General features: G+C 38.8%; 2 protein-coding genes across 3 annotated transcripts in view; both read right to left on the minus strand.

Annotated features, from left to right (window-relative positions):
• The window catches only part of LOC144043295 (3',5'-cyclic-AMP phosphodiesterase 4B-like), a 41,970-nt gene extending 23,029 nt beyond the window's left edge, over nucleotides 1-18,941 (minus strand). Inside the window, exons 1-7 of one of the 2 annotated variants that reach the window (XM_077556750.1) lie at nucleotides 18,791-18,941; nucleotides 12,397-12,504; nucleotides 7,381-7,619; nucleotides 2,769-2,963; nucleotides 2,628-2,664; nucleotides 1,737-1,807; nucleotides 1,320-1,369 (exon numbers count right to left, since the gene is read on the minus strand). In XM_077556750.1, the coding sequence (XP_077412876.1) occupies nucleotides 1,320-1,369; nucleotides 1,737-1,807; nucleotides 2,628-2,664; nucleotides 2,769-2,963; nucleotides 7,381-7,619; nucleotides 12,397-12,438 (634 nt within the window). In that variant the 5' untranslated portion in view covers nucleotides 12,439-12,504; nucleotides 18,791-18,941. Of the gene's footprint in view, nucleotides 1-1,319; nucleotides 1,370-1,736; nucleotides 1,808-2,627; nucleotides 2,665-2,768; nucleotides 2,964-3,659; nucleotides 3,873-7,380; nucleotides 7,620-12,396; nucleotides 12,505-18,790 lie in introns of those variants that run through there. The other variant, XM_077556751.1, reaches the window with a different exon arrangement.
• A 2,241-nt stretch (nucleotides 18,942-21,182) lies between these two features.
• LOC144045017 (leptin receptor gene-related protein-like) lies at nucleotides 21,183-24,864 on the minus strand. Its single transcript, XM_077559783.1, has 4 exons — nucleotides 24,548-24,864; nucleotides 24,274-24,349; nucleotides 23,738-23,924; nucleotides 21,183-23,002 (listed from the first exon to the last, which is right to left on the minus strand). The coding sequence occupies exons 1-4, from the start codon at nucleotides 24,564-24,566 to the stop codon at nucleotides 22,886-22,888; spliced, it is 399 nt and encodes a 132-aa protein (XP_077415909.1). The 5' UTR covers nucleotides 24,567-24,864; the 3' UTR covers nucleotides 21,183-22,885.
• Nucleotides 24,865-25,701: the final 837 nt, after the last annotated feature.

Raw genomic sequence — 25,701 nt, forward strand, 5'->3', positions numbered from 1 at the left:
GTTTAGAGTGATGAGAAAACGAGACAGAAAAGAGCACAAAGGAACAATCACTATTATTCAGAAGCAGGTGTGAGTTCTTTGTTTTCTCAGAAGTATCTGATGACATATTCAACGGCAAAGAAGGAGGGTCCCAGACTGCATTCAAAACAGCAAAGTGTGACGGGTTTGTCTTTTTTCCCCTCGTCTTAACGGATAGTCGTACACATAAGCAATCGCAGAGGGAAGGTCAAGGTTGTGAGAAGTGAGGAGTCGACAATTACAAGCTTACAGTTGTCTTGTTTTTTTCCTGCTGCGGGATGTTGCAGCGGCCCATCTGTGATAATAGGAAGTGGAGCGCGCCCGCTTTGAAGGCCTTGCTGACGTCAATCAGGCTCGAAGAACCAGTGCAGCAGGAAACAGTGTCCATACCTCCCTCTTCGCCTGCTCTCATCCGCACTTTCCTGACGTCATTTGAAACTCAATCTGGACTGAATCTGATACTTTTACGCTTAAAACTTTTCAAGCCCTGGCTAAATAAATTTGCCATAAATGTCAGTTTTTAAGTCAGTTTTCCTGAATGTTTTTTTTTTTTTAGCTGGAAATTTGGCAAAATTATTGTGCAAGATATTACTTTGGTCATTTTTACACATATACATGCCTCCATCCGTTTTCTATACGGCTTGTCCCCATTAAAGTCGCATGTGAGCTGGGGCCGAACCCAGTTGACTTTAGGCCAGAGACTGTGACGGTAATTACAGGGCACCAACAATCATCCACACTCACATTCATACGTAAGGGCAATTTAGATTCTTTAATTCATTAACATACTGTGGAATGTTTGCGGAAACCGGAATACCCGGGAAAAACCCAGATGAACACGGGGAGATCATTTTAAACCCCACAAAGAAGCGTGTTGGAAAGTATTCATAGTCGTTTTTATTGCTCTGAATAATGTAAAAGGTCACCTTTCCACTAAAGAAATTATCCAGGTGTAAAAATAAGTACATCATTCAACACTGTGAATACTGTTTATTCAAAATATCTCTAACACAACTTCCTAAAACCTTATGCCCCCTTCTTGTGTCATTTCATGCTTCTCACAAGGAAAACACACAAGTCTTGAGACTTCAAATTGTGTAAACGTTGTGTCAAAGAAGTTTGTGTTCATTCAAATCTTGAGAAGAGCATCGTCATAGGATTAGATGAGCTGATTTAGTAATTCTTGGAACTGTCAGACTAAACACAATTTCTGCACGTCACTGCACGCAAGGTGAGGCCTTCCCCAGAGTTACATCATTCTAATTGAGCTGCTATCATAAACCGTAAGAGGCAGAACTTACCAGACAAACAGACTTTTGTAACTGGAGGCTGATTTGCAGCAGGAGACCTCCTATAATTACACATCAACAGAAAATGTCAAAAATATCAAAATAAAATGTTATTTACTTTTTAGCGTGAGAATTATTTCTCTCTTACTGAATTCATACTATTGACTTGTATTGCATAGTATTGTGGAAGTTCAGCTATAAAAAAAATGTAGTATTTAACAGTAGACTCAACATGACCAGAGAACATTGCTTATATTTCTGTTAAATTTATACTTCAATTGGTCTAAATGGGCAAGTAGAGGTTTCTTAGAGGAATTTTGCAATACATTTTTTTTATACAGTGGCGCCCCCAAGTGTGATACGTTTGAATCTTCAAAACAGAGACATCTCTATAGCTTTCAGTAAATGTATCAAAAACCTTTGACTTACTTATTAGATGCACATTGCACATTTGTCAATGTGGTGAAGTTATTCCTGATGGTGCGAAGGCTTGCCAGAACCTGGATTTTTTTTTTTTGATAAGAAGCAGAGTTGTACAGTATATTTGCAATTAAATATATATACATATATATAATTTTAAAAACATCATAAAAAAATATGAAAACAATTCTGTATTTGGAGCATACACAGGAATAATCTGTTTGGCCTGTATAGAGAATAGACAAACAGATGAATAACAGCAAATAAAAATTGGGATTTACTATTATACACCGATTTTCCTGTTCGGGGTCACGGGGAGCTGGAGCCAATCCCAGCAGATATCCGGCAAAAGGTCGACTAAAGCCTGAACTGGTTGTCAGTCATTCACATGGCAAATAAATATACAGATAACTACAGTAATCGTAGTCACGTTTTCTCTGGGGGGAAACTGAAGTCATGCGTGTCGAGACCAGTCCTGTGTGGACGTCGGTGAACCGTTACGCAACCAGTTAGTGACTATTATTCCAAAATGTTTTTTTTCCATATGGAACCAGTTCAAATGAGAACTTAAGAGCATTGCTTGACATATTATTCATTATCTATCTAAAAAATATTAGTAGCCTAAACAATGCAATAACAATATGGATTTTTTTAAATCTATTTATTTATTTGGTATTGTGTACCCCACCTAATGCCCTAAATCAGTTAGGATAGGCTTCGTACAGAAAATAGATGGATGAAATATAATAATCAATTAAAGTAGAAAAATTACAGCTGAAACTGAACTAGAAGCCACTAGGTGGCAGAGAAGTTACTTAACTGCTGATAGTGCAACAGCTTTTCATTTACATATCACTCAGAGGAAACTGATGTTTGCTTGCTTCTGCACAGTTTACTTACCTGGGCAAAGGGGGTCACTATCAAGTCTTCTCCGTGGCTAAAATGAGAGGGAAAAAAACATCATCATCATCATCATCATCAAAAAACCTGATAGTGGTGTACAGCGGCAGTCAGGCGCAATAAAAACAAGAAGCGACTCACAGTTCTCCAAAGATGGAAGAGTTTCGAGAAAGGGACTTGGGTGACAGTTCATAGTCGCTGTCGGAGCGGTAGAGGAAGGACTCTCGACGCTGGCCGTGGCTCGCCAGGTTGGGATGAAGAACCAGGCCCGAACTCGGGGAGGCTTGTGGGTCTGAGGGACTACAGCACAATGATGGGCCATTCTCTCCCTCCAAACTGAAGACAAGAGATTAAAAAATGTGAAGAAAAATGTGACGCTCTCCATTTGAAGAAAATGCTGACAATTTTGATTCACCATCGACCTATGCTTTTATGAGGAAATCTACTGCATGTCATTTGCAGGTTCAATAAGTGCTATCTTGTGCAACATTCTCACCAATCCCATCAAGTAAAAGAGGTGGTAGCATAAAGCCTGAAAAGATTACGCATCAGTCCGCCTTTGACCTAGATTAGAAACGACAACTCTTTTGCTTAATAAATAAGTGAGCTTTGCTGGTCAAACAGCTCTGCCTCACTAGAATATCGCCTTTGGCATTTGTGTTCAGTCATATTTACTCAATCGAGCGAGTTTTGAGGACACAAAGTACCGCACCTCTGCCCAACAAAATCAGATTAATGTGAAAACTCTCAAGCGGGACAGACTGTGTCATCTGCGTCTCATTTCACGTCATCTAAATACCAATTTGACACAACTGCTTTCATGACATAAATCTCATAATCTGCGACAGACAGTTTTCTAACGAAGTGAACTTTCTGATATTTGATGCAAACTAATAGACTTAAATAATGAAACATTGCGTTTTTTTTAAAACAACCTCAGCATTTCTAAGATTATGTGCTGCAAATTCAAAACAAAAACTCAGAAATACGCAAAGCGGAAACAAAAGGTAACAAGGTTCAGTAAAGCGTCACCTGGTGGCTGAGAGTTGCACTTCACTGACCATCTCCTCGCTGAAATCAAAGTACCCAACTCGGCATCGGACAGACTTCCGTAACATTCCTCTCATCGGGGTTCAAGCGCTTCGAGAGACACTGATGCTGTTACTATTAATTCAGGAACACGTGCATGACACACACAGAAACAACAACGGACTTTCTGTCCAGTCACAGACCACATGCTAGGATAACGTAGGCTTGGCAGATGGATAGGGCACATCTGGGCTGCACCACAAGTAAGGGATTCAGTGTTTATCTGTTTTCCTTCCATGTTAAACCTCTACGGATTATCTAGTGAGTTCACCCAAATGACTACGCTGTACAAAGATACAACACATGAAATAGCTCACATATAAAATACTAAATAAATCAGTCAGAGGTTTGGGCTGTAGTACTGTATTATTGTTTTCCCCTTTTTCCCCCTCTGTACATTTGGGACAATTACGCTTTCATGTTTTATGAGAACAATTTGGGAATAGGAATGGGAATTTGTTCCAGAATCTCTAAATCCAGTTCAATAAAGGCATAGTTTGTTGAGTGTGGTGTTGAATAACAAGGAGCGCTGGAATAAAAGATCCATGACCCTAAATAATAAATCAGTGACCAAACTGATGTTCAATATTATGGAGAAAAAAAACACCCCAACCAAAAAGCCACAAAATCGCAATAAAAAACAAACAAACTAGAATATCCATCCATCCATTTCCTGAACTAGTTGCCAGCCAATCGCAGGGCACACAGAGACGAACAAGCATCCACACACACAATCACACCTATGGACAATTTGGAGTGTTCAATTAATCTGCCATGCATGTCTTTGGAATGTGGGAGGAAACCGGAGCACCCAGAGAAAATCCACACAAGCACAGGGAGAACATGTGAACTCCACCCAGGGAGGCCGAAACCCGGACTCGATCTTGCGGCCTGTGCACTGGGAGGCGGACGTGCTAACCAGTCACCCACCGTGCCGCCAAAACTAGAATATGTTCACGCAAAATGATTTGCTGTTATAGATGCGAAGTTTGCTGAAATAGCTAATAATAAATAATTGACACAATATTTTTGTCCTGATAATGTACGTAGTGATTAGCAGATGAGAAAAATGTTTCATGCATGACTCTACTGCATAAAGTGCAGAGCAGACATTCATAGTGTGGTGCCGTTCTAAACCTGTGTTTTAGAACCCATTAAATTAGCAGCCATTGTATTTATTCAGCAGCACTATAGGGAAGTAACAAAGTACAAAACAATAGTACTGTTTGTAAAACATTACTTAAGTAGATTTTTTTCAGGTAGCTGTACTTCACTGATTTTGTGTGAAGGATGCTATCTTCTGTTCCTTGATGGGTTTGTGCTCAGGTAAATAACAGTATTGCTTTGGCGCCATCTGGTGGGATTTCTGATGCCAAAGACCAAACAAAAGCTGTTTTGCTCAAATACATAATGAAGACCACTTTTACGGCCAACATTTGAAAACAGATATCTGGACTATCTACTCATTACTTTGTCAAAATAGCCACATGAGGATAACCCCCACCCCCCACTAGATTGTAAAAAAGTCAACCATGGGTGAGATCTTGATTGACTGAGATGATTGACTGGGTTGAACGGGTCTCTATAAAGACTCGGTACCCATCGTCACATTGAAGAGCCGCTCAAAAGACTCCATTCGTTCGTGAACGTCACATCAATAGTGTCCGCAGAAATGCTCCAACAGAGTCAAGTCAAGCAGAGCTCTTTATGTGAAAATACGGTAAATCTAATGTATGAATGGGGCGGTGGGTAAAGAGTAGCGGTACTTCTTCACACATCTACTCACGTAAAAGTAAAAAGCATTGTGTGGTAAAACTACTCTTAGAAGTTTTTTTTTTTCAAAAAAGTTACTCAAGTAAATGTAACTTGTTACTACCACGCTCTGTTTAACAGATTTGGAAAAGCAAATATTAACCATCCATAGCTTTATTCATGAGAAGTGGTTGAAGACGATGACGACGACTACAAGAATAATTTGTGGTCAATGTGTTGTGTCTTGTGGCAGCCTAGAAACCACCAGCCGCTGGAGTTAAAAAAGTCGCAATCTAGAGAAGGTGCAAGGTGTATTTTCTTCACTTGTTATCATTTAATTTTTCATTTTTGTTATCAAAACAGAAAGTTATTTTTCATTTTTGTACTTGATTACAGTGATGAAGTAGTCTCTGGAAAAAATGGGTGTATCTTAAATTGACAAGAAAAATCTCTCATTTGTACTTGCTCACAATAATAAAATGATCATGACCAGATTAAGAGCAGTTTGTAGTCATTACTGAAAACACAACAGCTCGAATTAATGTAAAACGTATTCACCATGAGACAAATGTTCAGTATAATGTTGTAAAACAATAATTAGTGAACAATGAACAAAAATAGTGAAAACAGTCACTATTAGAATCTTAAAGTATTTGACACAATTCTTGTGTTTTAACTTACTTTAAAATAAACTTAAAGTTAAGATACTACAAAACTAAACTAGATTATGTAGGTTAGCGTGTAACCGGCGGTGCCAAGCACGGGGATCGAAGCCACACCGTGAGCAAGTCTCCATTGATTGGCGACAAAGTGCTTCCCTTGAGACAAAACTTCCGGCCACAGTCACAGCGCAGGACATTATAAGGATTATTTTCTTCGGCATGACCCGCTCTACTCTGCGTTCGGCTCATCAGTCCTCATGCCCAATGCCACCCAATCAAATCAGCGAAGGCAGCGAGTACCCGGACGGGCACACGTGACACAGCACATTTTCCTGAGTATCTCTGAGAAGGGAAAAAGCTACCAAAATTCCCATGCACATCTCTACTCATGTCGTCTTCAACCTCGGAAAATAGCAAAACAATTCCCACAGTGTTTTGTATTTTAAGGGTATTAAGCTTTTTTCTCACCATAGAGCATGCTCATAACCTTACATGATACCAGGTAAATTTTCAAGTACAACTGACAGAGCTAACCTAAGTCACAATAAATATCCTATCATTTAGAAGGTCTCAATTATTGCCGAAGCTTGAACCCCCGGAAGAACAATAGAATTGTTGTGAGAATGTCACACACGTGACGGGAGAATGGTCCTTTAGTGAAGTGAAAACTGTATCCCTCAAATATTTCTAAATATCAACCAGTAACCAAAATATTGCAACCCTGTCAACAATGGCGCCTTGTAGTCTATAGCCCAATAAATAACAAGCAAATGTGGCCCCTGACCATCACTCAAGCAAAATGGAGCCAACGCTTTGAAAAAGTATTGAGGCAAGAGGGCGAGTGCTGCAAACATAAAAGCAAAATACAACATACGACAAACAAAGTTCATCTTCAAACAATAAGTCAGCTAAAAGCCACTCGTAAAAATCACGATACAGTAATAAGGGCAGGCTTTCATCTATTTTTGCTACAGCGTCTAAAAAAAAATAGATAAATCACCTTTAATAAATTAAGTGCAATGATTCAAACAAAATGTCATATTACCGTTCTTTTTTCTTTTTTTAAATGGAAGTCACCACAGAGACTCCTTTTTTGTTTTGTTTTGAGTCTCAAAAGTAACTGCATGGGTTACAAACCCACTCCTTTAGTGATTTATCAAGCCAACCTTGTGATTCTTGGACATTCCGTTGAGAGAACATCGCAAAAGACTATTTCAAAGGGCATTTAATTTTAAAACTCAAAGCCTCACCTGTTGGTGTCAGCCTTTGTGATGTCAATCCGGGGGAGAGAAGCAATAGGTAGACTCGTTGGCCTGGTGTGAGTCACTGAGTCTTTCTCCGGGGATAGCAAACTTCCCCTATCCCGCTCCTTCTCGGCCTGTCGCCATGACAACGGAGGCAGCTGCAGGTTGCCAGAAAAGCGCCGATGGACTTTGCACACCTCTACTGCAAGGGTGCTACCCGAGGGATATTGCGGCTCCTTCTTCTCCTGAGAGACAATGACAAGTGACAGCTAATTAGTGGTTTTGATATTAACACACACAAAAAATAGCTCAATGTGTTTTTTCAGGGCTGATACCGATACTGATTGTTAGTCAAGGAGGCTGATAACCAATATGTAGAGTTGATACTCATTTTCAGTAAAAGGGAGGATATTGCCTTCAAAATACTTCCCTGAGTACACAGTTTTAAATTGATCTATTATCGGCCGTTGGTTGATGCCGATCTGGATATTTGAAAAAATATTGAATATTGGTGCCGACCTCTCAAACTGAAAGACATAAAAAATATATATATAAATATTAAATTATTTTTAGCCTTGGCATAACAAATGAGAAGGGCTAATAAGTCACTTTGGAGTGGGGGGGAAATATCAATACAGTAATAAGCATGAAATAGACATGATTTATAAGATATAATTTTGCCCTTGGGTCATTTTGAAATTGACCTTATGGTTAAAGGAGCAAGGAAGTCTGCTACTCATTAGGAGTCTTTCTGCTGACTTTGCAGCACCTTATTGGAAATTCAATCGGTCTGATATATTGTGCCGGTTTTTGAGACGTATCGTATGATGTGCATCCTGGGTAAAAAGTGAAAATTGAGACTCGGAATACCGCAAATGTTTCCTGAAATAAGTTTCCACTGAGGACCAATTTTCAATACACATGCACTACAAAAATATCCTCATCAATATTTTATTATGGTGCAGCAGAATTCTACCTCAATTGACTATTGATCGCATCACTGACATCCGAACATAATTCTAGTACTTTATTGATTTCTTGGCTCAAATGGCAGAAACTGATGGAAACATTGCAATTTTTCTTTAAGTGTTTTCATGCATTTACGTGAACCAGGATAACAACATGCTTTGAATTTGATTGCCTTTTTTTTTTAAATCATCAATACAGAAAGATGGTCATGAAACATACTGAGCAAAGATGACAGGTACAACATGCTAAATGAACAAAGCGAAGCCACAATGACTAGTGGAGGTGGAGTGGGTGATTTATACATGGAGATGAAAGAGCTTTCTTGGCTACAAAGCCTCAACATGTGTTTTCCCAAACATGGGCGCATGAGCATATTGCAGGAAGTACGGTACATGGAAAAATGTAATAATGTATTTCCAAGATGAAAATATTCATAATTTCATTCAAATTTCATAAGCCCGTCAATAAAATGGTACGTGTGCGCTACAACTTGTATCTTCTGGGAGACAATAAATTGTGGCACAGCCACGCCAAAATTACAGCAAAGAAAAAAAAACCTCAGATGACAAAGGAGTAAAACTACTAAATATTAATGGTGTTTTGTTCCTGATATTTTAGGAGTAAGTTTAAATGCCTGTTAAAGGGGACTTAGTATTCAAAGGAGCTCAGTTTTTTTAACCAAATGTTACATGAGTTTTATAAATAACAAAGGCAGGTTTCTTATTTATTTTGATTTGTTTTTTAGTTTTGTTTTTTAAGTTCAAACACATAGGCACGACATGGCGTGGAAGGCCACTCTACAGCGGCCAACTTCATCCCCAAGTGGAGATTTCTTGCTATAAACGTACTTCTCCTGCATGGTATCCAGCGAGTCCGTTATGCTTCCGCCATGTACTGCATGCACTTGCACTGCTCCGATTGGCCGGAATTGGCTCAGGTGTTCACTCCCACAACAGCACAGACACTAGCTAGACCAGGAGTGGGCAAACTTTTTGACTTGCGGGCCACAATGGGTTTGAAATTTTGACAGAAGGGCCGGACCAGGAGCATTTGGACCTCATAGCACAGTAAAAACACACAGATAAATGTACAACCCAATTTACTTATAGTGTGCACTTAGGACTGCGTTTTTCAAATGTGCAAAATCCACATATTTAAAACAGCTTTTCCAATAGCTTCATTTTTATTGTTTTAGCTCAACTTTTGCTGTGCTTTTATGCTTTGTAAAGTGACCTTGGGTGTTCTGAAAGGTGCTGTTTTTAAATGAAATGTATTATTATTATTATTATGATTATTATAAAATAGCCCTAATCCAGGTAGTACGTTTGCCTCAATGAATATGCAAGATGCGGCATTTACACACTATTTGGCAAAGTGGGAGGAGAAATGTAAATAGATTACAATAGCACATACACTGTGATCTGTCAAACCTGGTGACTGCATCTATTATTAATAGATTTCAATTCAAGGCGTAAAGTTAAAGATTTTTTTTCCATTGGCCCACCCATTTTTAACCCGGGCCAACAGTGCGTGTGACACATGCGGCTGCATGATAGCCGCTGCTGCCTGTCACGAGCTGAGGACAAAGCACGTACATCCAATCCGTCTCTGACCACTTTTCCATCTCCGTGGGGGACGCATAGCACACGGTGTTTGTGCAGCAGCTCAAAAAGAAGCCAAAAGCCAACGAGGAAACGCTCATAGAAGTGCTCGACGCACGCCCCGGGGATGTCTTCACCAATATCAACAGTCTCCTGCATGCGCGCTCCTCACCTCACCCATGACAACATGTAGAAAGACTATCTTCAGCTGTCAAAAGGATCAAAACACGCAACAGTGCCACAATGTTGACTGATAGACTGAACTCTTTGTCCCTGCTTTCTTTCAAAAAAGAATTGACCGATTCTCTGGACTATCAGGACATTATTGCTGTGTTCAACACAAAACCCTGCCGTCTCCTGCTGTAAATGTCCAAATCCAGGAAGAATTGTATTTTTTGAATCAGTTATCTTGAGTTAAGCTTACTGCCATTCTCCCGTTTATTTTAATAAATTGCAAACGTTGTTATGAATGTACCCTGCATATCTTTCTGTCCCCTTTCTGTGCGTAAACGAGCTTATCAGTGAGACCCCGACCCAGTGATCATATTTTCCGGGTGTGTAGAAGTTATATAGCCTAGTATAGTCTTTGGTATGACCCGGCCGGGAATTGAACCCAGGACCTCCCAGTCTCAGGGCGGACACTCTAACCACTCGGCCACTGAGCTGAACAAAAAACAACAAAAAAAAAAAGTTTTTTTTTTCTAGCCTTATTGGATAAGTTCGGCGGGCCGGATTGAAATGCATAACGGGCCGTATTTGGCCCGCGGGCCGGGGTTTGCCCATGTCTGAGCTAGACCTACGCTGGGCATAAAAGCGCCCATAATTTTCAGCGCATTACATACCGGGAAATAAAAGGTTTCAAATGACAGTAACGGTATATTAAGTCTCGAGGCAGCACCTCCCACTTCTTAGGTTCGGGCTGCAAAACTTGTCTTTAGCCTTGCTGAATGGAGTTTGCATGTTCTTCTAGTGCTTGCATGGGTTTTATCGTTTCATCCCACATAAAAAAAAGCAAGTTAGGTGCATTAAAAACTCAACTAATTCTATAGGTGTGAATGTCTGTTTGTCTAAACATGACCTGCCATTGATTGGCAACCAATCCAGAGAGCACCCTGCCTGCTGTGAGCGGTAGAGGTGGGAATCTTTGACTGTCTCGTGATTTAATTCGATTCCGATTTTTTTTAGTCTGCGATTCGATTCACAATCGATTTTTGATTGAAAATGATTTGATTGACAATGATTTCTGCTTAAATTTATAGATGTGCAAAGAATCGTCATGATCTACTCCAGTCTTACTCGCTAATGCTAATTAGAGTGCTAGTCGCGGCACCTTAATCACTCAAAAGAACGGCTATTCATACAAAACGCTTCCGGAATGTATACAGAGAAGCATCTTAACATTACACTTACTCACCGGCATATGCTCTTCCTTACGCTGCAAAAAAACCTACTTTTATTGGCATAAGTTATGTGAGATAAGATCGTGACTTTTTTCTTCTACTCTCTAAAGCGCCTACAACTTAACAGTGTATCAGACACGGAACCACACTGCCCCTAAATGGCCAAATCGGGTACAACATGAATGACGCACCCAGAAAAGGCACACAAAACACAAACATGGGCAATACAATACCAAATAATTATAATTATTATATATATAATTAATAAGGAAATTGATTTTGGGACATTTAAAATCGATTCTGAATCGTACTGAACGATTTTTTGGACACAACCCTAGTGAGCGGTATAAAACATGGATGCCATGTTAAGAAAAGATAAGCATCTTGGATCACGCTTTATACAAATGTTAATACAAATGTTTGCTGAATTAATTTGACAAAACAGACTAAAGGAACATATAAATCCAGAGTCTGATGGGAGCCAGACACAGTAGGGAATTACCATCTGTCCTTTGAGCTCCTATTGGACTTTGTCAAAGTAAATGATCTGTCCAGTCATCGCAGTCATAAACAGAAAGGAGTAGAAAAGAAACAGATGGGCCTCTCTTTCAGATCTGTCCTTCTTCCTCGTATGTTTCCATGCAATCGGTGCCCAAAATGTCATCCTGGCGTGGGCTGTCTTAACACTCTTTGTCCTCTTCCCTCCTCACTCAATCATCATCATCATAACACTCTCTTCACACACACACACACACACACAGACACACACACACAGACACACACACACAGACACACACACACAGACACACACACACACACACACACACACACAGTACAGTCATTTTTTGAGTCAAAAACTACACACAGACACACTGACTCATACTGCCTGAGCATATCCGTAGACTGCCTCCATAGGAAACAGTTTAACAACAAACATTTGGAGTCATAATGAATCTTTTTACGCAATATCATGAAATGGATGTGTAATGAATGTGTCCTGGAACACTGGATTCTTGTTACATTGAAGGCTAACGGGAAGAATCAATACTTACGTCTCCCAAAGTGACTCCTTGAACACTACGGCTTTTCTTCATTATGAGCCACTTTCAGTTCAACAGCTTTTTTCTTCTTCTCCTGCTTTGGAAATAGCACCAGTAAACCTGCGATGGGAAGTATAAATAAGAAGCAGGGTTGGTTATTCCGCTCTCGATGTAGTTATTTTCCACTTACACCGATAGCACACAAGCTTTTAATCAGGACATTAGCACCCCTGCCACTGCCACAGTGACCCCATATCACCTACTATATTGGGAAATAAAATTGGTGGACCGGACTGGACTGGAAATATTTGTTGTGTGTTTATAGTAGAATCTGTGGCAACATTACTCATTACCGTTCAACAGCAACACCAGAGCAAGAATAGAGACCAATAGACCAAAAGATGCCTTCCATACCGCGCCCCCCAGCAAAGTAACTTATAACTATTAAAAAAAAGAAAAAGGTATACAAAGAAGGCCAGTAAGCTAATGCTGTAAACTACATTAACTAAATAGCGCTTCTTTCCAACCTAATACTTTAGATAATTGTTGTTATTGTTAATTAAATCGTGATGTTGGAAGATCATTCGCATTACTAGATATCAGCCCTGTTTTTACAAATGATGTGATCTTTTTGCCTATTTAATGGGATTTTTAAGTACCCACCCCATTAGCTCAATTCCTATTAGACTTTAACTGTGCTGTGTAATTAGTATGTGTTGCCAAATGCCATTGATTGTGCTTTGCATGCTAAACAACAGAAAAACATCAGCATGTTAGCTGCAGTAAAGCAGCCTACTGAACAAGCTAATTGATTAGCGTTCCTATTTCTATCGTCAGCAATCACATTTTAAAATATTACATCAGAATAAAACTGCTGTTTCAACTTAATTGCAGGTACACATTGTTCATGCTGAAAATTATGCCTGATGTTTTTCCCAGCAAGTTGTACCAATTGACCCGGAAAATAACGCCTAAACTTATCAATTATAAACTAACCACAGTTGGAAACTCACCAAAAGGCAGACATGTGACTAATCTTTGTGACAGAAACTGATCAATATTTCCATGTCACTATTGATTCCGTTCACCATCCACTTTAGCCCTGTACTTAACATGACGACCATGCTTGAAACTAGGACTGTCGGAGGAGTTCTTTGTGAGATAGTTAGGGTTACAAAATAACATATGTTGAGGTACGTCACTGATGCAGCCTTTTTAAATTATTGCTAGGAGAGTGTTGAAGAGTGTTTAATTATTTAACATAATCGCTGTAGCTCTGCACTGCGATTGGCTGGCAACCAGTCCAGGTTGAACCCCACCTCCCGCCTATGGGGTAGATGCCACAGACTTCCGACTTCTGTATGTCACCCCCCCCCCCCCCACACACACACACACACACACACCCCTGCAAGCACCATGGTGCCCCTCGCGTGCAGTTGGGGCATGTAAACTTATGAGCATAATTGTAAATGTACAAAAGCTAGACGTCACTTAATGACACAAAAAGCTATGAATCGTCACCAAAATCCGCATGCACACTTCGACTCATGTCAACTTCAACATCTGAAAATATCCAAACAACTGCCACAGTATTTTGTATCTTACGGGTCTGACGGACTGGCCACCGACCCATCGTATTATGTCATTTTTTTTGTTCAGTGAATGTTTGAGCCAAGGAGATGATTGTAAATATCATGTGTATGCTCTAGTTTATGCTATTTTGGCTACGCCTAGTATGCTAACTGGTTGAATGGTGTGTTTTATGTTAATGTGAATTGTTTATAGTGTGAATTTACTTGGCAACAGTCGACTAAATTGAGTATCACTGCTTATTTTATTCCACTGGAACTTAGTAATGGACTGACAGATGATCCATCACTACTGACAGAATGCCCACCTTTGTCTGTCAGTCATAAAATAGCGGTGACAAAGTGACGACAGAAGCGTGTGTAAAATAAAATAGTGGACCGACGATAAGTTGGTTTGGCTTGGAAACAAAAAAAGGCAGACTGGCGATGACGGAAGAGGGCATGAAGGGTATGTAAACTTTCAAGCACAACTGTACAAACACAAGTTGCTTATTTGATCAAACAATGGAGTGAAAATACACACCTCACTTTTCAATGCATGTTAACCTTGCAATAGGTCGTCTCCATGGTGGCATTCTGTGCCTCTACAAATAATTGGTTGTTGATGGAGAAGTAGCAACCATGAAGTGGCACTTGAGATGCTGCTCGCCAAGTATTTTGTTTGGAGATTGATTGGAACACCAATAAGCTGTTGTGTGCGGTAACACTGTTACTGTTACTGTCCCCATGTTGCCTCTACCGCACCAGCTTTTACTGTTTAGTAAACAAACAATAAAAGTGTGTGTACCGATGTGAACAACTTCAGCAAGCTATCTATTATAGTGTGTTGTTGTGTTTGTGTTGCCACTCATATACAATTGAGAGCTGCGAAGAGCAGTGAGAATGAATGGCATACATTAAAAATGACACAGCACTTGCTTTTATGGTGCCATAACAATGAAAGCTCAAGAAATCCTAATTTAAACTGCAATGAATTATGCTTATTTAATAAAAGCAAATAATAAGAACATTCAACACCATGTGCACAAAAATAACATGAAGAATTGCTCATAACAGTCATTCACTAACATTCCTACCCACGAGAAAGTCCAAATAATAAAACACGGTTATGAATAAAAGACTATATTATGACCTGAATGGCATGCAGGGCACCTTGATATTTGCGGACTGCAATAGGCGAATTTACGCAAATAATCAACGGCTCACACTCACCCCCCAAAAGGTGGTATAATATGTTTTAAAAATTAAATTTGCCAATGGTAATAGTTTAGATCAGGGAATTTTTACCCTTTTGACCTTGAGGCACAAGTTTTCCTGTACAAAAGGTTGCAGGGCTCATTCAGGAATTATAATTTGTGTTTATGGGAGAAAGTGTTCATTATTATGTGTCTTTCAAATCACATTATTTCTTCTCTCCGTTTTTTAAAAATCTGATTAGTAATGCTCCAAGCGTACACGGCTGGCTTTTGTTTACACACTGCAGCTCCCGCGAGAAATGTCTTATGTGCTAGTCAGTTAATCATCAGTGCATTTCTTATGATGCGTAACATCATGTGGTTTATTCAGCCAATCAGGTGCCTGTATTGTGAATTGTGAATCCAGGCACCCATTTGGCCGTGTAACACGGACCCGGAAGGGAAACGCGAATTGCAGCATATTGTAAGCAGAAAGGCTCATTATTTTGCAGCGAAACAAGACCAGGACGATAGCAAGGAACTTTTAATACTGTGAATATTGTCACATTCCTTATTATCAGGGTTTTTTTTTCTTCTTCTTTTTTTTTTTTAATCAACGTCACCACGCAGGCCAGATACGGCCTACAGGTGGAAAATTTAAATGACATTGCGGCCTACTAGCTACCGCGCACGGACTACTGGTTTAGACCACATGCAGTATATACCAGAAACTGTGATCCTTAAACTTGGGCCCGATTGATTAATCGGCCGACCGATTTAATCGGCTGATATTAGCTCTTTTAAAATGTGTCATTGGGGGAATGTTTGAATTTTTGTCTTATTTTGTAATGTGGCCATGGGTTAAAAAATAAAAAAAAGTTGGGCTGGAAAAAATAAAAAATTAAATTAAATAAAAAGATGAGGTTTCCACATCCTGCATGACATTGACGTGAAGTGAAACTGCTGAAAGCTTGCCTGTATGTAGAGAATACGTTATCACGGTAAAGATCCAATGTGTACTTACTTGAAAAACATTACATTCTCAGGATGTGTGTGAGCAGCAACAGCTGCTAAAAGGTTAACCAAAAGTATGAAATTGCTGTTTTTAATACATACATTAAATCACCACATCTGTTTCCATAACAGGAAAAACAACTGAACAGCAGAAAGATGAGATCACAAAACCAAATTAGATTCAGCGTAGTCAATCAGTCGGAATGGAGATAAGTGAAGACAGGGGGAGTGTATTTACGTCACTCTTACAAATGGCCCAATCTAAATTCTGGTACAATTGATTATGAAGTAGTGACTGTGGCCAGAGGCAAAGCAGCATTGTAGTGTTTAATCAGCAATCAGATTGAGAATAAAAAGAATACAAAAGAAGAGACTGTCCCGAAAAGCACACCCTATTTGAATCCTATTAAACTATTAAGAGTGAAGTCCTGTCTCAACTGACTAGATATGAACATTAACTGTTCCCAAACTGAATATCTCATCATATGGCTGACTGATGTCTAAAATTGTGATGTAAATAAATGCAAACAAGATGCTTGTATTAATGGTAACTCAATTTGAATCTGTAGCCCACTAAAAAATGCAATTGTAATAATTTATTTTAAAGTCATCTGAAATTTGTACATATGCTTTGGATGCTATTGGGTGTTTTTATTGGGTATTTAGTTAATTATCAAGATTCCACTTCTTTTGCTCCACTTTTTTGTACTCGTCAGTGAATAATGCATGAATCGCAGTAACAAAATTCAGGCTTCAGCGGGAGGTGGATAAAAGTGAAATTGTACAAAGCTGAGTCCAATTAAGATTGCTCAGCCTTGGCAATAGTCTCAGCTCCACTGAGTGCCATTTTACATTTTGAAATTCCTCTCTACCAATAGGTTGTCAGGAAATTACAATTGGCAAAACCAAGTTAAACAACACATGTAATAAATCACTCAGTCACACTATTCTTTATAAGCCAAAAAAAGTAATAAAAAAAAAAAAAACCTAACTTAATAAACCAACTGCGGGTATATGTGCTTTAGTAAAAGCAAATTTTGACGCCAGTATGAATAACAAAGCCAGAAACACAAAAATGCTCATTCATAATGCCGATACTGGGGCAAACAGACTGCCACATCATGATGGCATTTAAAGCCAACTTACGTGATGCTTGTTTTACATGACGCTGATAGGCAGTCACTACCACACCTACTACTACTACTACTACTAAATAATAATAATAATAATAAATTTCTGCTAAATGTCAGCTCAATATGATTGCAGCAAGAAATCTTGGTTGACCTAATTTTTTAATGGAAAGTTATGGGTTACTTGATTGCGCAAAGTACACACCAGGGATCACCAGCATGGTGCCCGCAGTCACCAGGCAGGCCTCATGAGTAGCCTGTGGTCCTTCTAAAACTAGCTCATCAGTAGTGGGACATTGCGATTTCCTAGGAACATTGCAGAAGTGATCCTTTAAAAAGGTGGAAACCTAACCATTTTTTATAAATCATTTACCTGAACGGTATCTTCAGTTTTCAAATAAATTAATATACTTGATTGCATATTGTGGCCACGCGGTAAATGATTAGACGAGGAGACAACCCGCAATATAATAAGAATTGTATAGATTCCTTGAGCGAATTTGTAATTTCAGAAGTGTGTATCAGACTGGTAGCCCTTCGCATTAATCAGTACCCTAAGAAGTAGCTCACAGTTTCAAAATGGTTGCAGACACCTGGTATACACATTAATGCTTTGTTTAAAAACAGTTGTTGACACTGATAAGCAGGCATTGCTGCAACTACTACTGTGTTTACCACAGATTTGAAATCTACTTGGGTGGGTGGCCTCCGGCGGTGGGGATGGGAGGCGGGTTAGACGGAAGGTGGGTCTCAGTCCTGTTACTACGTCTCCTCTAGCCTCACGATCCACAAGTGAGTGATGGCAAACTAATGTCGCATGCGATATATCCTGTCGCGACACGTTTTTTTTTTCTTTTTAAACATATTTTTAATACATTTTCTTGAAAACTTCTTGGGTGGTGGCCAATTTACTTGGGTGCCCCACCCAAGTATGTGGGAAACACTGCTACTAATTATACTATCTATTGCTACAATTCAAATAGGCATCATTATCATTAGTATTAATACATGTACTGTACTCTTCTGATAGTTCAACTCAAATAACTAAAGGCCAAATTATTGGTTGCTCTAATTTCTTAATGGATTGTTTATGTACTGTAACGGCATATCATTGTAAAAAACAACAACGTTTTTTTCATTTGTGGGAATATGCCGCATATCCCTCCCACAAATGAAAAATCCCCTTTTCTACAAATATGACCATGTCTCTGCGTTCCATAGCCAATAACGAGTGGGCTGTATTCTGTGTACATCTTCTTCGGACGGAAATTGCCAACGCAATGGTGTAAGTGGGGTTTGCAATAACTTAAAAAAGCGCATGTGAAGTACATCAAAGCCAGCATCGATTGATGAACAACTAAATGTCGCCAAACTTAACAAAACAAACTGTTTATTCACTGTACTGTGTCGTTACACCGGGTGGACACTGGTCAGGAATGGGTCAAGTCAAACAAAAGACATTCGGGAACAGAAGCAGCAACATTTAAAGTGTGTATACCTCCAAGAGTTCGCGGTTAATCCAGCGGTGCCGTTGAACGTCCGCAGTCCGGCCACCGGTGCTGCTTGCTCGGTCTCATTTCTCGGTGGGCTCGCCCTTCTTTATTTGTGCGGTTCGCGCTCGTTGGCCCAAGCTAGCCCAACAGCTCATCGATTGGCTTTGTCACCGGTCACGCAAATCCCTCCGCGAGCCAATGCCTGTGTGCTACGCCCCCCTGTGCCGCCCCACTCCCGCCGCGATCCATCCGACACACAGCCGTTTGTAAAGAATGGATCTCATCACCCGTCTGCTCCAGCAGCTGTTGCACCGACAAACGACTTTACTGGATGGAGCGCCTCTATAAACAGTTTTATTCGTGAATCATGAATGACAGTCAAACGGATTACACATTGAATTAACACAACCAAAAATATACGTATCAAACGAAATGTTATAGTTCTATCGACATTATAGTTGTATCTACATTGTAATATTAATTCAGTGTTGTAAATGTCATCATTGCTATTCCAGTGCGCTGTTTTTTCCTTGACATTAAAATGTATCAACATCCCTTGCTTTCCATTTTATTGTTATTGTATTTCTCATTTAAATAGCATTGGTATGTTTGTAAATGTGATGTATTTGTCATCTGTGACTGAGTTCCATGTATTGTGCACAACTCATACTTACATCCACAACATAGGATGAGTTAATAAGAAAATTATGTATTTTGACTGAAGGTGCTACATGTCACACTTTTTACACTCAAATACTTCTTGGAATCACTATATAAACAAAATGTATACCAGATGAGAGACCAAAGTCTCAGGTATTTGTGGCATTTTCATCATCATCATCATCATCATCATCATCACCACCAATTGGCACTCATCTCTGATCACAATGTGCTAGTATTCTCTTTTCAGACACTAACATGACCCCCGACCTTAAAGAGGAAGAACAATGGCATTCCCCTTTTTGTTGTGCTCTCTGGTGGAGAAGATAATTGCAATGTGACAACCAAAACATGTGACAACAAACCCAGGTCTCACTTTATCAATGACAATTTATTACATTCATGTAATTGTTGTTACTGTAGTGGTGATGGCAAATCAAATTTGGCACCATTTATATTTTGCACTTCTCCCTGTTTGAAATGAGGTATTATAATAATAATAATAATAACAAAAAGTAACCATATTTGTGTGACTACTGAAACTGATTTAATAGTTTAGATGTAGAATGTGAGACTTAGTCTCAATTGGTCCAAAAATGTGGAAGGTATCTCTTAAAGTTGGCCATTATACCGTGGAAATTTTGGAGGATATGGGGAATATGATTACCTACATTTCCTGAATTGTTTGAATATTTTGAAGTTGGAAACAGTGAAGAAATGTTGACGGGGTGTATACAGGCAAAAAAAAACAATATTTTAAATCAAAATATTCTAGTAAAATGTGGAATTTTGATAAAATAATTATGAGCTGAACTCATTTAATTGACTTCAATGTTTTGTTTTGTTTTTTTTTTGCTGTTGAAAAATGTGAAATTCTGTGGAAAGTGTGGATTTTTGTAAAGTTGCTGCAAAATGTCCTGAATTTTGTGAATCTTTTCAACTTTGAATGATCTGAATTGGTTGAGATGAATAAATCTATGATGTCATTATCACACGCTGACCGCTGCGTATAAAGTGGACATGTGTGCTGAGTGCACAGTTGGGACTGTGGACAATTTTTCAGAGCCTTACTTCTCTATTTAGCTATGTTACCTTTTCCACCATCATTTAAACGTTTTTTTTTCTCCCCCGTTACTCAAGTATTGGTGTTGTGTTCAAGGCCACGTGCGTCAGTCTTGGCGAACACTCTGAATGCCACGGCTGTTGCCAAGCAACAGCTGTCCTAGAACAGAAGTGAATAGTGTCCCAGAGCTCTTTCATCCTTTCCATATTTACTTCATTCCTTGTTTTTCTCACTCAAATCATGTTCAGTATTACTGCAGGACAGTGTGTGTGTGTGTGTGTGTGTGTGTGTGTTGTTTGGCAAGAAAATTTATAATTTACCACCCTTTCCAACAGCAGTATTTATCATTTATGATGACTTATGATGATTATTTATATAGTATATTTGTAGTGCCTTTACAGTGCATTCCCAACATGCTAATACGAGTGAAAACGCACCACTCAAATTGAATGAGGCTGCCTTGTTAATCTCTCTCACGTCGCTAAATAAGCATTTGTATCTATATTTATTTTGTCATACCGCTTGTTTGACCCGAAGTCATCATTCAATAAAGATATTTAAGATAGTAATGTATTTTTGAGGCGTAAATAGTTCCAATATCGACGTCAATTTTAGTCGACAGTAGAGGGCGGTATAGGACAAAATGGCAGCACCATGAGAATGATGAAAACGGATGGATTAATCTGCTTTATTCCACGAACAAAATAAAAATCACAATACAGTGTTGAGACACATAAAACATATTAGTGCTAAAAACATTTTTGTCTGTCATCATATCATAAACATATGTCACATTTGTGTTTTAAAGTAAAGCATTTGCTCTTTACTCGCTTCTTTTGACTTCTCTCTCACACCCCATCCCTCCACATAAAGTCAGTTGTCCTAAATTTTACAATACTCAATATTTATATGTTGTTAGTGTGAATGCAGATCCGTACAGCAGTGCCCAAATGAGGCCAGACCCGAATAATAGTACAGAATAGAAGGACAAAGGTTGAGCATTTGTTTTACAATTTTAATAAATATTAGAAAACTAAATATAGTCAAGAGCTTATAAAAGTCATGAGTCTCGAAGCACTTATTCGTTCTGAAAACCTAATTGTAACCCCTTCACACTGTCATGAGACATGCATACATGTGAGGAAAACAGCTGTTTTTCAGGAAATGAGATGATGAAATCAGGTTTACCATAAAGTGGGCCAAACTGGTTATACTACTTCAAACATAAATTTAAAGGGGAAGTATTCTAATTAAAATGTGTTTGTGGAATATGAATATGAATAAAGCAACAAAATCCATCCATTTTTATCCATGTCAGGGCCATTTTGTCACTTGCTGTCGACTGCAAATGACATCACAGTGGCTCAGGGCTCAGGCAACGATCAATCATGGAGCAGCTTTAGAAAACAGGTGAGCCATGATTGGTCGATACTTGAGCAACTATGATGTCATTTTCAGCGGACGGCAAGTGGCAAAATGGCCGCCCCAAGAGATGGATAAAAACGGGTGGATTTTGCTGCTGGGTTGACTTCCCTTTTTTAATGAAAATGCAAGACAGAACATGTCATAATGCTTCATTTGCATTAGTAACCAAAACACTTTTTCTTTTCGGGATGCACTTCACTCATTTTCCTTAGTACCATCGCTCAAAATATGGCCAAAATGATTGCAACCCATCTACAACTGATAACATTTCTGTTGCACAAATGTATCTAATCTGATAAAAATTCAGTCCTGAAAGCTAACTTTTTTTTTTTAATTGCCTTTTCAAAATATGCTCTAAATATCCGACTTGGTGTCTGAGACACGCCAGGATGTGATGTGTGAAGTTGTCAACACACACTACTCTATTAGAACAGCCCTGATCTTGGCTAGGAACAAAACGTTCCTTTTGTTAAGTCTTACTTTGGAATAAAAAAAAACGAAAAATTTGATAAATATCATTATCAGTGACAATTTTGATCAGTCGCAGTATGGGTTGCAATCATTCTGGGTCACTCTGCAAAACTAGTATAAATAAATTGTCATCATCTGCGGGAATAGGTCAAGCACTTTACCAGACTGTTCACACAGTGAATGAATGAGAACGTGTTCCCCAAAACCCTCAATTGGTATCTAGGCACACAGTTTGCAATAAATAGGCTTCGTCTTATAAGACCTTTGGTGAGAATGTTCAGTTTCACAAGAAAAAAATGCAATGTTCATTTGCAAGATATACAACAGCTGGTTGTCAGATGTAGCATGAGTACGGATGACTTTCCCGCCATTACATTTTTAAAACAACGGGAACACAAAGCTCAATTAGCACACAAAAAATACAAGCCAAGCCAGGTTAATCTATACAATCATGTGGTCTTGCCTAATTGGACAAAATACTTTACCACTCTTCCCAATTTAACTCTTCGCCACTTCCAAACACTTGGAGAAAGCCGAAGATTGTGAAGACGATGATGGTATCTCCTGCCAGTGCAAGACCACAAGCACCCCACTTAATCTGTAAGGGAGAAAGAAGGAGGTTAAAGAGGCCGTATATTAAGGCTGGGCATTTGAAATTTTCCATTCTGGCTTCTCACAATCACAAAAATATTTATAGAATTGAAACAAAACAACTAATGTGTATCTGATTTTAAAAAAAATCATTTGACAGCTCTAAATGTAATGCAAAATTAACTTGAATCCAATTAATCAATAGAATACTCAATTCTGAAAAATATTAAATATGTACAGCCCTAATTGACAGGCTAAATAGAAAATCAGCATTGAGTTCCAGGAGTGATGTTCCTTCAAATAACCAAGGTTGGGGAACAGAAAGTAAAAATCCTGAAACTGCTTCTATTCAACTGGGTTTTTTACTTTCTGGACCTGGATTCCTCAACCCTGCAAACAACAAATATTCATACACAAATGTTTTGAAAACACATAAAGACACATTCTTCGAGTATCTCCATGCCCTAAAAGGCCAAAATGCACACAGCATGAATAGCCAGTAGGTAGTTGTATTTTTTTTTTAACAGTTAAAAAAAGAAGAAGCTATTATTATTTATTTATTTTAGATAATCGCGGGCCCGAATCGTATACCATGATAGGGGGCAAAGGACTAACAATACAATAAAATCACTGACATCCATGACATTATTTGCTCTCCAAATACAGGGTGGTGAGACAAAGATGTTGTGTAGATAAAAAAAACAAAAACGATAAAAATATGTCATGTTGAGAGTGAACTCACTGCGCCACAATTAGCGAGGACAATGTGGTACCCATAAGATGATACGACGATTCCAGTTGTTAAGAAATAGGCCAGGTCTCTGCACACACTATTGGAGTTGTCTGAGTCATCACTGAGACGTTTGGCTAGGAGAAGTGGGGCAGGACTTAGGACGTAAAAAAACAGCACAAATAATGGCCAGTAAACTCTGGGGAAGAAAAAGACAAAGCAAAAGAAGAACCAAATAATTTACCAATGATACAACTGGTAACGATATATAGTTATTTTTTTTAATTGTGATTTGTGATGGCTATTTATCCCATTTCTGGTTGATTTTGTTGTTAATGTTTGATTTATCAGTAATATCCCTTGGAGGCAATGATCAACTAATTCAAATTGACAGTTGGGAATAAATTAATACAATGTCATGGAATAAACATTGGAATTTAGTGTTCACAGCACGTCACTGTAATAATACCAATAACCGCACTTTACTCTACAAAGACGCATGATTACATACACGGTTGTTTAATGCCTTTGTGTGTCAAACAACGTACCCATATTGGTCCGCTGCACAACTCACAAACAGAAACGTCAGCCCGATGGCGCTTGCGAAAGACAACCCGACCAGCGCTAGAGGAAGAAAACCGCATTCAAGAGAAAATGATTACAAACCACATCAACGACTTATGTTTAAATATTACGTTTGCATTAGGATGAACTCCGCAAACGTTCACATACCAATTACACGATGCTAAAGTTTGCCAAGAAGCTAAACTACTCGAAAAGTCAAAAGTAACAAATAATCTGCTTTCACACTGGAGCAAATACCTTTGATACCACCAGGCATTGTGGACAACTTAGTCGGTGATTTTGGTTTCCGCTTGCTACTGTTTATGTGCCGCGCGTCACAGTGGACGGACTTCTCGCTTCCCACCAGGGTTTCCCTTCCTTCTCCTTGGTCACGTGACCCATCAAAGTAAGCAGACAATGCTGATGTTCACGCGCGCCCACGACCACCACAATGACTCAATTCAGGCACTTCTTGCAAATGTGACACAAAGCCGCTCGCGGTGAAGTGAAGTCGTTGATTTCACCACATGACAACTTTGTGGTGGACTCAACCGACCGTTAAAACCCGCGTCAACCGAGCGGCGCGGGTTTGCGTGGTTGGAGCGATGTTGGCATTTCGTCACGTTTTCGTTCAACACGTTGCAAACGTTACATGACCAAAAAAAAAAAAAAATTATATATATATATATATATATATATATATATATATAGATAGATAGATAGATAGATAGATAGATAGATAGATAGACAGATAGATATATAATAATAATAAATAACTAAATAAGCAAGACTAATGTAACTACAAAATAGTTTGAAAAAAGAAACTCTTGTTAATTGAAATTTCGTCAATAATAATAATAATAAACTTATGACGTTTTAAAGACTTCAGAAAGCAAGCTTAAAATGATCCCTTGTTTAAAAAAAATCAAAACATGGTCAGGTAACCAGAGCATGGTGGAAAGGATAACAATTAAAATGTGCACAACGAAGACACCACCTTGGAAATTTTGGAATGATCCAAAAATTTGAGCACAGTGTACTCTTTGGTTTCGTACAAATTGGATGTAACTTGACCTCAAAAGATACAGGTGCCTCAAAAAGTTGAATAATTTCCATAATTCCATTCAAAAAGTCAAACTTTCATAAATTATAGATTCAGGGGCAACAATTTAATTTATTTCAAGTATTTATTTGTTTATCTTTACATTATTTGGGCTTCCAGCTCATAAAACCCATGAAAACAGGATTTCAAAAAATTTGAATACTGTGAAGAAATCACGTTTGGGAAGTATGCATTGTGGTTTTGCATGAAAAAAATTATTGTTGCATGGATGGTATTTTCAAAACGATATGTCAATCTCCAGCAGTTGGCTGGGAATCCCTTTGCTTTAATCACCAGCACAAGCCTCTAA

This window comes from Vanacampus margaritifer, chromosome 2 (assembly GCF_051991255.1).
Source record: "Vanacampus margaritifer isolate UIUO_Vmar chromosome 2, RoL_Vmar_1.0, whole genome shotgun sequence".
In the NCBI taxonomy this organism is placed as follows: Eukaryota; Metazoa; Chordata; class Actinopteri; order Syngnathiformes; family Syngnathidae; genus Vanacampus; species Vanacampus margaritifer.